This window comes from Labeo rohita, chromosome 11 (genome assembly GCF_022985175.1).
Source record: "Labeo rohita strain BAU-BD-2019 chromosome 11, IGBB_LRoh.1.0, whole genome shotgun sequence".
Lineage (NCBI taxonomy): Eukaryota > Metazoa > Chordata > Actinopteri > Cypriniformes > Cyprinidae > Labeo > Labeo rohita.
The window spans coordinates 6,490,213-6,502,796 of NC_066879.1; the positions used below are offsets into that span (position 1 = coordinate 6,490,213).

The window sequence follows — 12,584 nt, forward strand, 5'->3', positions numbered from 1 at the left end:
ATGATTAACATGTTTCCAGCATGTTTCTAGCATGGCTAACATGTTGTTAGCATGATTAGAATGTTGCTAGCATGTTTCTAACATGATTAACATGTTTCCAGCATGTTTCTAGCATGATTAACATGTTTTTAAACATGATTAACATGTTTCTAACATGTTAGCACGATTAGCATGTTTGCTAGCATGTTTCTAACATGATTAACATGTTTCCAGCATGTTTCTAGCATGGTTAACATGTTGTTAGCATGATTAGTATGTTGCTAACATGTTTCTAACATTCTAACATGATGTTTTTTAAACATGATTAACATGTTTCTAACATGTTAGCACGATTAGCATGTAGCTAGCATGTTTCTAACATGATTAACATGTTTCCAGCATGTTTCTAGCATGGCTAACATGTTGTTAGCATGATTAGAATGTTGCTAGCATGTTTCTAACATGATTAACATGTTTCCAGCATGTTTCTAGCATGATTAACATGTTTTTTAAACATGATTAACATGTTTCTAACATGTTAGCACGATTAGCATGTTGCTAGCATGTTTCTAACATGATTAACATGTTTCCAGCATGTTTCTAGCATGGTTAACATGTTGTTAGCATGATTAGTATGTTGCTAGCATGTTTCTAACATTCTAACATGATGTTTTTTAAACATGATTAACATGTTTCTAACATGTTAGCACGATTAGCATGTCTCTAGCATGTTTCTAACATTCTAACATGATGTTTTTTAAACATGATTAACATGCTTCTAACATGTTGTTAGCATGATTAGCATGTTAAAAGCATGTTTCTAGCATGGTTAGCATGTTGCTAGCATGTTTTCAGGATGTTTTTAGCATTATTAACATGTTTCTAGCATGATTAACCTGTTTCTAGCATGTTGCTAGCATGATTAACATGTTTTAACATTATTAGCATGTTGTTATCATGTTTCTAACATTAATGCGTCTACATGCTTCTACATGCAAAAACATGATTCTAGTATGATTAGCATGTTTTTAGCATGTTTCTAACATCATTAGCATGTTGCTAGCATGTTTGTAGCATGATTAACATGTTGCTAGCATGTTTCTAACATGATTAACATGTTTCCAGCATGTTTCTAGCATGGTTAATATGTTTTTTAAACATGATTAACATGTTTCTAACATTTTGTTAGCATGATTAGCTTGTTGCTAGCATGTTTCTAACATGATTAACACATTTCTAGCGTGATTAACATATTTTTTAAACATGATTAACATGTTTCTAACATGATGTTAGCATGATTAGCATGTTGACAGCATGTTTCTATCATGATTAACATGTTTATAGCATGTTGCTAGCACGTTTCTATCATGATTAACATGTCGTCAGCATGTTGCTAGCATGTTTTAACATTATTAGCATGTTGTTGACATGTTGCTAGCATGATTAACCACAGATATGTATAGATGCCTCATTCAGCCGCTCTTGCAATGGTCAACTTGACGTCATTCACCATAATAATCAATGATTAATATGCCACATCCTGCATGTAAAAACCACCGGGATTTAAATTCCCAAAGAAACGTGATGCTAGCATGATGTCATCATGATGCTAACATGTGTTTAACATGATTTACATATTGTTAACATGTTTTTAGCATGATTAGCATGTTTCATACAGGTTGCTTGCATGATTAGCATGTTTCTAGCATGATTAACATGTTTCTAGCATGTTACTTGCACGATTAGCATGTTTTTAGCATGATTAACAGATATCTATCATGTTGTTATCATGTTTCCAGCATTAGTATGTTTCTAATGTGATTAACATGTTGTAAACATGTTGCTACCACGTTTTTAACATTATTTGCATGCTGTTAGCATGTTGCTAACATGTTCGTATCAGAAAGTTTAAATAAGTCCTAATTCTGTGAATTAAACTAAGTTAAATATAAATTTGAAATTTGACGGTTGGAGTTTGCAGAGTCTAGGCTCATTTAAACATTCTGTCAATGTAAGTCTGTGCGATTTTTATGATTTTTAATTTTTTTTTTTTGTTTGTTTTTGTTTTTGTTTTTTGGAAAACCGTAAGTTGGATCAGTTAGAAATGTCATAGCAACTAACATCAGAATAGTTTGAAGGTTTGTATTTTTTTCCCTTTTTCTTTTTTTCTTCTTTTGTGTGTGTATGTATGTGATAGGTCCCAACTTGCAAAACCAGTTGAGAACCACTGATCCAGAAGGACTTTTTTTTTTTTTTTTTAATTCATCTGATGTCACAATTAGCAAACAAGTAGGAGCCACATTGTTCAACAGCGAAATACACCTTCAGTTTAAATATGAAGCTCATTCTGTACGGCCAGACGTCAACCATATCACAACTTTTAGGCACGAATCTGTGCTGTTAGATCTGACAGTCAGTGACGGTGTCTGTCCCACCTTTAATGAATGCTTGAAACTGTAGGAAGGGGATTTCTCATGGCCATCAGATGTCTCCTCACGTTTCTTGCAGAACAAAAGCATTTTATGATAAAGGAAGAGATGTCTCTGCATGGGTTTGAAGCGCGCCAGGTCCTTCACTTTACTGTGACCTTTCTTATGGTCTGTCCAAACATTAAACGACCCCTGCATGAGGAGTTTTCCCAAATCATTCAGATTGCCCTGAAATCACACACAAGACTTACATTAGCACAGACACAAAAGCAAAAAATTGACCTTTACATATATCGTATCTGTTTAACATGCAAATTATTGTGATAAACATAATGTGGAGTAACCTCAAAACCAGTGATGGCGATCTGATGCATGGAGTCATTGACTGATTTGATGATGTCCAGCATAGTGGCCAAAGCTTCCTCCAGCTCAGCAGTTCCCTCTGAGTTCTTACTACACTTCAGCATCTCCTGTAAAATGAGCAGATTGAGAAATGTCTGGAAAAACGGTTCAGTGAGGATTACATTGAAAGGTAGGTATCAAAGCTCAAATGTCCCCAATATCCAGTATTACAGGTTTTGTGGCTCCAAGAAGGAAAACAGCTTCATGAAAAATAAGTGAAAGTTTAGGGTTAGTATATTAGCACAATTTAAAGGGATAGTTCACCCAAAAATGAAAATTATGTTATTAATTACTTATCCTCATGTCGTTTCAAACCTGTAAGACCTTCATTAATTTTCAGAACTTAAGATATTTTTGATGAAATCCAAGAGCTTCTTGTAGATTCATAAAATTAAGGTTGAACCTCTGATGTCACATGGACTATTTTAATGATGTCTTTACTACCTTTCTGGGCCTTGAATGTGTCAGTTGCGTTGCTGTCTATGCAGGGTCAGAAAGCTCGGATTTCATCAAAAGTATCTTAATTTGTGTTCTGAAGATGAACAAAGGTCTTACGGGTTTGGAGCGACATGAGGGTGAGTAATTTTCATCTCTTTAAAATTAATAAAAGTCAACTGTGAGGTTGCCACCTTGATATACAACAACTATGCAATATGCAACATAACTAGAAAAACAACAAACTAGAAAAAGATGGGAAAAGACTTACCTTTAACATCAGTTGGTATTTGGTGATTCTCTGCACGGGCTTTAGCAGATACGCATCTAATGAAAGCTTGTGGTCCAGCCTTTTCTGACACTCCTACATCAATAAAAAGTCATTAGAAATGTTAGACATTAAAAGTGCACTCAATAAATACTGTTTTTGAAGAAAAAGTGACAAAATGATATTTTTAAAAGAAAATTTGATTTCTATTTCAAATAAATGCTGTTCTTTGAGCTTTCTATTTATCAAAGTCCTAAAAATCCTAAAAATAAATATAAAAATAAATGTGAAAATTCAGCTTTGGATTACAGGAATACATTTTAAAATATACTAAAATAGTAAACAGTTACCATAGTAAGCCTCACCTGAAAGAACATACTGTCCCCACACTGCCGCCACAAAGCCTCAGATCTTGGCTTATTCTGACAATATTTCTCATAAATCTGTAACTCTTCCTTCTGTAAGACAGCAGATGAAGACAAGCATTAAGATTGCATTTTACATACTGTAGCTGTACTGTATTTCCCAGACCACATCTCCAGGATGGTACTCACCCGCTTCAAAAAACATGTTCCTACCAACTCTGGCTTTTCAGCAGAATTTTCCAGCTCTTTTAGAAATGTTCTGTCAAAATAAAATGGAACAATGAGTACAGAAAGAAAAATGGCTGAAGGAAATGAAAGGACAACTGGCAGGGAAACGGCACTAATGAATATATATATAAAAACATTATTCATTAATTACTTCTTCAACGGAACAAAAAAAAGAGAGAGAGTAAAGCTGCAAAGAAGCTTCATAAAAGTATATAATATAATATAATATAATATGCACTGTCGTTCAAAATTTGTTTCCAACATAGATAATTCTAATGATAAATCAGCATATTAGAATGATTACTGAAGGATCATGTGACATTTAAGACTGGAGTAATGGCTGATGAAAATTCAGCTTTGCATCACAAGAATAAAATTGTAATGCGGACTCGTAGGAAGCGTGTAAGATCCAAGTGTGAGCTTTTATTATACAGATCGTAGTCAAACAGGCAGGGTCAATATCCAAACAAACAGTAATATCCTGGACAAGGCAAGAGCATAAATCCAATAAACAGGCAGAGTCCAAAACCAGAGAGAGCAATCCGAAAAGTAACAAATAAACAAGGCTATGAAACGAGGCAAAACTATGGCAATGAGCAAGACAAAACAAAGGAAAACAATGACAAGAAACCAAACCGTGATAATCAAAAAACAGGGCAATGAAAACAGGAAAACGCTTGGTAGAGTCCGCTATAGCAAAACAATACTTTGCGCTTCCTGTTTGGTGTAGGCCTCCTTTTATGGCCACCAAACAGGAAGCAACCAACGAAGCAGCAGAGGGAGCAGCAACAGTCAGTCAGTGGGTGAGGGCTCCCTCTGCTGGCGTGGCGTTACAGAATCCCCCCCCCCAGGAGCGACCCCTGGCGCTCAAACAACAACAACAGTCCAGGAGGGTGGGGGAACAGGCAAAACGGGGTGGGACGGAGGGCCAGGTCCATGTAGAGGAGGTGGGCCTGGATCGTGAAGCAGGGACAGACAGTGAAGCACTGGAGGACCTGGACCATGGAGCAGTGGCAGACAGTGAAGCACTGGAGGACCTGGGCCATGGAGCAGTGGCAGACAGTGAAGCACTGGAGGACCTGGACCGTGGAGCAGTGGCAGACAGTGAAGCACTGGAGGACCTGGACCGTGGATCAGTGGCAGACAGTGGAACCTTGGAGGACCTGGACCATGGAGCTGTGGCAGACAGTGGAACACTGGAGGTCCTGGGCCGTGGAGCAATAGCAGACAGTGGATCCTTGGAGGACCTGGGCCGTGGAGCAATGGCAGACAGTGGAACACTGGAGGGCCTGGGCTGTGGTGCAGTAGCAGAAAGTGGAAACTTGGAGGACCTGGGCCGTGGAGCAATGGCAGAGTAGGAAGCCATGGTGGAGTAGGCAGAGCAGGTAGAGCAGGGAGCCATGGCGAGGCAGGCAGAGCAGGCAGAACAGGGAGCCATGGCGAGGCAGGCAGAGCAAACAGGAGCAGAGATATCCACAATGGAACTAGTGACATCCATAGCAGAGCGGTGTGTTCATGGATGATTTCCTTGGCCGTGGCATGACAGGCAGAGAGTTCATAATAGGACGCCGCCCCCATAGGAGGTTCTGCAGCTGGAGCCACCACCTCTGGGGGCATTGGCGCAGACTCATGGTCAGACATGGCAGTGATTTCATGAGTGGACGCCGCCTCCTTTGGAGGATCTACAGCATAAGCTGACACCTCTGGAGGCAACGGCGTGGATTCATGGTCAGACGTGGCAGTGAGTTCATTAATGGGCGCCACCTCCTTAGGAGGTTCTACAGCGTATGCTGACACCTCAGGAGGTATAGGCGTGAATTCGTGGACAAACGAGTCCTCAGGAGCAGACTTGTGGTCAGATGAGGCCTCTGGAGCAGATTCGTGGACAGACGAGGCCTCTGGAGCAGACTCGTGGACAGACGAGGCCTCTGGAGCACAGTATGCAGCCCACACACTGAAAATGGCGACAGCCATTACAGGCAGCACAGTAGATAGTGGGGTGTCTGTTGACCTTGAGGGTGTGGATGCTATGGACTTGTGGCTTGGAAGTGTGGGCTCTGCATGGCTTGGGAGCGTGGGCTCTGCGGTTTCAGCTGATACTTGAGGTTCTGGTAAGACAGCCGTTTCATGACTTGATTCATGGAGGTCTGCCGTGACTTGATTTGACTCAGGGAGGTCTGCCGTAACTTGACTTGACTCAGGGAGGTCTGCCGTAACTTGACTTGACTCAGGGAGGCCTGCCGTGACTTGACTTGACTCAGGGAGGCCTGCCATGACTTGACTTGGTTCATGAAGGTCAGCTGTGGCTTGACTTGGCTCATGAAGGTCAACTGTGGCTTAACTTGGCTCATGAAGGTCAGCAGTGGCTTGACTTGGCTCGGGAATAACAGCAGCAACTTGACTTGGCTCATGAAGATCTGCTGTAACTTGGCTTGGCTCATGAAGATCAGTAGTGACTTTGCTTGACTCAGGAACCACGGCTGTGGCTTTGCTTGACTTGAGGGCTACAGCTATAGCTTTACTTGACACAGGAGCAATGGCTGTAACTTGATTGGACTTCGGAAGAGCAGCTCTGACCTGACTTGACACAGGAAACACAGCTTTAACTTGACTTGACGCTGGAACAACAGCTGCAGCTTGACTTGACACTGGAACAGCAGCTGTAGCTTGACTTGACTCTGGAACAGCAGCCGTGACCTGACTGGACTCGGAAACTTGACTTGACTCAGGAAACGCAGCTGTAACTTGACTGGACTCAGGAAACACAGCTGCAACTTGACTTGACTTGGAAACTTGACTTGACTCAGGGGACGCAGCTGCAACTTGACCTGACTTGGGAACTTGACTTGACTCAGGAGACGCAGCTGTAACTGAACTTGACTTGGAAACTTGACTTGACTCAGGAGATGCAGCTGTAACTTGACTTGACTTGGAAACTTGACTTGACTCGGGAGACACAGCTGCAACTTGACTTGACTCAGGAACAACATGGCTTGACTCGTGGGGCACAGCTGTGACCTGGCTTGACTCGTGGGGCACAGCTGTATCTTGGCTTGACTCGTGGGGCACAGCTGTATCTTGGAGAATAATAGCTGTATCTTGGCTTGACTCATGGAGAACAACAGCTGTATCTTGGCCTGATTCATGGAGAACAACAGCTGTGTCTTGGCCTGACTAATGGAGAACAGCTGTATCTTGGCTTGGCTCATGGAGAACAACAGCTGTATCTTGGCTTGACTCATGGAGAACAGCTGTATCTTGGTTTGATTCATGGAGAACAACAGCTGTGTCTTGGCTTGACTCATGGAGAACAGCTGTATCTTGGCTTGGCTCATGGAGAACAGCTGTATCTTGACTTGACACAGAAAGTGTAGCCCTGACTTGACTTGACACCGGAGGATCAGGCATCACTTGGTTTGATTTGGGTGTGGCAGAGATAATGTGATGAGATGCGAATGAGATGATTTTGGTTTGATGAGGCTCAGGCGTGGCAGCCATCTTGGCCAGGGACTCAGACGGGGCAGCCATCTTGTGAACAGGCTTGGTGATGGTGGCCATCTTGTGAACAGGCTTGGTGATGGCGGCCATCTTGTGAACAGGCTTTGGGATGACGGCCATCTTGTGGAGTGGCTCTGGGATGGCGGCCATCTTGTGAGCTGGTTGTGGGAGGGTGGCCATGACAGGTGCAGGCTCTGGACGGGCGGCCATGACAGGTGCAGACTCTGGACGGGCAGGCATGGCGTGAGCAGGCCCTGGAGCGGCAGGCATGACGTGAACAGACTTTGGCTTGGTGGACGTAATTTGAGCAAGCTTTGGCTTGGCAGGCATGACGTGAGAAGGCTCTGGCAAGATAGTGACAATACCGGACGTGACATAGGAGCATTTAGGTGTGGCTGGTACGGGAGGATGGTAGGCTTGATCATCGGCAATCCCTACAGTAAATGCTGATCCAGCCAACAACAGAGCATAGTCAACATAACGGATTAATGACCAGTGGTGGTGATGTCTTGGCAGTTTAACTGAAATGTCCTTGTCCAAACCAAAAAAGAAAATGTCCTTAAGAAAGCTGTCTTGAAAATCCACCAAGTGACAGAGCTCACAAAAGTCCATAACATATTGTTCAATTGGCCGGTTACCTTGGCGGAGTCGAACGAGGCGTGATGCTGGGTCCATGGTGTGATCTGTGTAGAAGCCGCTGGATCTTTAGTAGGCGAACTATTCTGTAATGCGGACTCGTAGGAAGCGTGTAAGATCCAAGTGTGAGCTTTTATTATACAGATCGTAGTCAAACAGGCAGGGTCAATATCCAAACAAACAGTAATATCCTGGACAAGGCAAGAGCATAAATCCAATAAACAGGCAGAGTCCAAAACCAGAGAGAGCAATCCGAAAAGTAACAAATAAACAAGGCTATGAAACGAGGCAAAACTATGGCAATGAGCAAGACAAAACAAAGGAAAACAATGACAAGAAACCAAACCGTGATAATCAAAAAACAGGGCAATGAAAACAGGAAAACGCTTGGTAGAGTCCGCTATAGCAAAACAATACTTTGCGCTTCCTGTTTGGTGTAGGCCTCCTTTTATGGCCACCAAACAGGAAGCAACCAACGAAGCAGCAGAGGGAGCAGCAACAGTCAGTCAGTGGGTGAGGGCTCCCTCTGCTGGCGTGGCATTACAAAAATATAGCTGCAAGCAGCGATGACGGGCCCTCGCCGCCAGCGCATCCGCAGCCCTGGTGCCATCAGAAAAACGATGCCCAGTGGGCACATGTATTGACAGTATCCCTGTGCCAGTTTGGATTGAAGGGTTACAGCAAAGAAATGGTTAAAATCAAAATGTTTTTAAGTCATTCTGATACACTGAGAATTAGCTGATTAGAGTTTAAAAGATTCCTTATTCTATGAGGTCATCTTGTGTTCATACTTGGTATTACAGTCTTCATCTGCCAGTTTAGAAGTGTGATATCTTAAATCTTTTTGCAGTCTCTGAAAACATGACAAACATATTTCCTAAGAATCACTTGTTTTTCATATGTAAAAAGTTGTGAAGATTTAGGATAATGCACTGTAAATGCTCTCTCTCTCTGTCTCTCTCTCTCTCATGCACACACACACACACACACAAGCATCCAGGCACAAACCACCCCTCCCCCACACACACAGAGTTAGAGTGAGATCAGATGTATAATAGTTTCTATTTTCAGTAGACTAATTTATATAGATGGAACTAAGCATTTATTTCTCAGAATGACTAGTTCTATGTATGTACAATTTTTTTAAGTGTTTGGATGCTGCATTTTAAAATTACAGTTATGTTTTTTACTGCTACTTTAATAAATCACCACGTCAAAACCGTTCAAGATATCCCAAATCCACTCGCAAATTGAACATCTTCAGTATGTTGGCATCATGACAAAGTTTGGTGTAAATTTGCTGTTTTTTTGTAGTAGTAGTAGTATTCATTTATTCACAGCTATATTTATATATATTATTTTATACTGTGATAACATTCAGCAATATTACTGTTTTTCTGCATTTTTGATCAAATAAATGCAGCCCTGATGAGCATAAAAGCATTACAAGTTTTCCAGATCCCAAACTTTTGAACGACTGTGTAATATAATATAATATAATATACAGTAATATAATATACTATTTTAAGTCTAATGTTAGATCACCATTCACGTTCATTATTTGAAAAAAAGCAGCATTATCATTCTTCTAAACTTCTCCTTTTATTTTGCACAAAATATAAAAAAAATCATGTGAGGAATGACACAGTGAGGAATGAGTGTGAACAAATGATGACATTTTTTATTTTAAGTTGCACTATCACTCCTCTCTCCTTTTACTGAATTACTGCATGATGATTTCTACAAAAAGCCTGTTTATATTTCATATCTGTCAAACAAATCAGTACAGAATGTCTAGTATCAACAACAAGCACAAAAGCCTTTGAAAGCTTGCGCTTTCATTACTGACATGATGACATGTTTCAGTGACTGCAAAAGCACAGAAACAAGGCTACAGCTGGGAATGATGGGCAATGATTAGCAGTTGTTTATCTGCACCTTAGTGACGTGCTAGAAACAGGTGCTGGGGAAAGGCATATGAGGAAACACACAAACCTGCTGGGGGGTGGTATTGTCATAATCATGTAACCTGAAGCCAGGCGGGAGACAATAAACTCCACAAGAATGATCAGTAGCATGAGGCAGCTGAGCAATCGGCCAGTCGGCCCCTTTGGATTATAAGTGAAGCTGACTTTACAGACCAATTACACAACCCACGAAACCACACCTTCATTCTTTGTTTGTCTCTCACTCACTTTAGAAAAACTCCTTAAGGTTAAGACAACTTCCTTGAATTGTGGGTGTGTCCTCTATAGGGAAGCCTTATAAGAAACTACCCTAACCAGTTGTCCAAAGAGCCTTGTCAGGAATGTGGAGGGCATGCTGGGGGAGGGTCAGGCTCATACTGGAAAAGTGTGCAATCCTGTCTGGAAAATCCAGCTCGAGCTGCTGGAACACGGCAGCTGGTTTCTAGCTGGTGCAAACTGGTAAGACCAGCTGGTTTGTTGCTTGTCCAAGGTGGTCTACCAGCTAGTTCTGACTAGCTAGAAGCCTCCTAAAGTTGGAGATGTTTTTTAAAAAAAACAGCTTCCTTACTTCTGGTGAAATTCGTAGATTTCAGACAGGTTGCCAAAGAGTACTTCTTTCTTGTTTTCTAAAGATGGCGGGATCAGGTAGATCAGCTCGGGGTCATCTAGTGCAGCGGCGTATCCCTGCACAAAAATGAACACGACAAACAAAACCATGGTTATATATTTCAGCGCTCCACCACAGATGTTTAACTGATATGCATTTCCTGAACAACTGTTATTAGCAAATACTTTCTTATTAGTCTGACAAAGACTAGGACCAGCTACTAAAAATAGTACATTTCTGTGAAAACAGCCATTTCTGTGATTTGTATAAGATCTGTTTGAGTTTTTGAGTAACTTAGTAGGTTTTTACTATTTGTGAAACATTATTACAATTTGAGATATGCGACCCTGGACCACAAAACCACTCTAAAGGATCATGTGACACTGAAGACTTGAGTCATGATGCTGAAAATAAGTATGATTTAAACAGAAAATTGCTATTTTAAATAGCAAAAGTATTTCACAAAATTATTTTTTTTTTGTATTTTTTTCATTAAAAAAAATGTAGCCTTGATGAGCATAAGAAACTTCTTTAAAAACATTAAAAATATTACTGATCCAAACTTCTGAATAATGCAAAGCTGAAATGTCAGCATCCATTACTCCAATATTTAGCACCACAATTCTCCCGAAATCATTGTAATATGCTGATTTGCCGCTCAAGAAATGTTCCACAGTTGTGCTGCCTAATATTTTTGTGGAAACTGTGGTGCATTTTTGGTTCTTTCATGAATAAAAGAAAGAAAAATCAAACAAACAGCATTTGTTTGAAATATAATTAACTGTCAATAATAAATTCATTGCATTGCTGAACAAAAATGTTATTTCTCTACACTGACCCCAAAATGGTAAACGTATTTACAATGTGTGTCAGTCAGACCGCAAGATTTTTGCAACAACAGCAACATTTATTGTTTCCTGTCTTCAATTCAGACACATGTACCTCTATGATGCTCTGCAGCTCTTCCACGTACAGCCTCTCCGTCTCAATCAGTTCATTCATTATGTGGCTGTTGAGAAAAGAAAAAAATAACAAACTTTCAGTATTTTGTCAAACAAAAATAGTCAGATTAATGCGATGAGAAACTATGGAAGCCAGTTTCCACCACAGAATAAAAAAAACCAAAAAGGTTATTGCGATTTGTAATCTCACAATTCTGACTTTCTTCTCAGAACTGTGTGATACAAACTCACAATTCTGACTTTTTTTTCTCAGAATTGTGAGATATAAAGTCGTAATTCTGAGAAATTAAGTCAGAATTGTGAGACATATCAGTCTTTTTTCTCCTCATAACTGGACTTTATAACTTGTAACTGCGAGTTTGTATCTCACAATTCTGAGACAAAAAGTCAGAACTGTACGTTTATATCTCACAGTTCTGACTTTATATCTAGCAATTCTGACTTTATAACTCGCAATTGTGCATTTATATCTCACAATTCTGAGAAAAAAAGTCAGAATTGTGAGTTTATATGACAATTCTGAGAAAAAAAGAGCCAGACTTGTGAGATGTAAACTCAAAATTGCAAGAAAAAAAGTCAGAATTCGAAAAAAAAAGTCAGCATTGTGAGTTTATATCTCGCAATTCTGACTTTATAACTCGCAATTGTTAGTTTATATCTCACAATTCTGAGGAAAAAAGTCAGAATTGCGAGAAAAAAGTCAGAATTGTACGTTTATATCTCGCAGTTCTGACTTTATATTTAACAATTCTGACTTCATAACTCGCAACTGTGCATTTATATCACAGTTCTGAGAAAAAAAGTCAGA

The 12,584-nt window shown here is 40.4% G+C and overlaps 1 protein-coding gene across 1 annotated transcript in view; it reads right to left on the reverse strand.

Moving 5' to 3' along the window:
- The window catches only part of mcf2l2 (MCF.2 cell line derived transforming sequence-like 2), a 113,333-nt gene that overhangs the window by 20,178 nt on the left and 80,571 nt on the right, over positions 1–12,584 (reverse strand). The window contains 7 exon segments of the mRNA XM_051122421.1: positions 2,415–2,636; positions 2,753–2,878; positions 3,517–3,609; positions 3,879–3,971; positions 4,068–4,137; positions 10,776–10,891; positions 11,757–11,823. Of these exon segments, the coding sequence (XP_050978378.1) occupies positions 2,415–2,636; positions 2,753–2,878; positions 3,517–3,609; positions 3,879–3,971; positions 4,068–4,137; positions 10,776–10,891; positions 11,757–11,823 (787 nt within the window).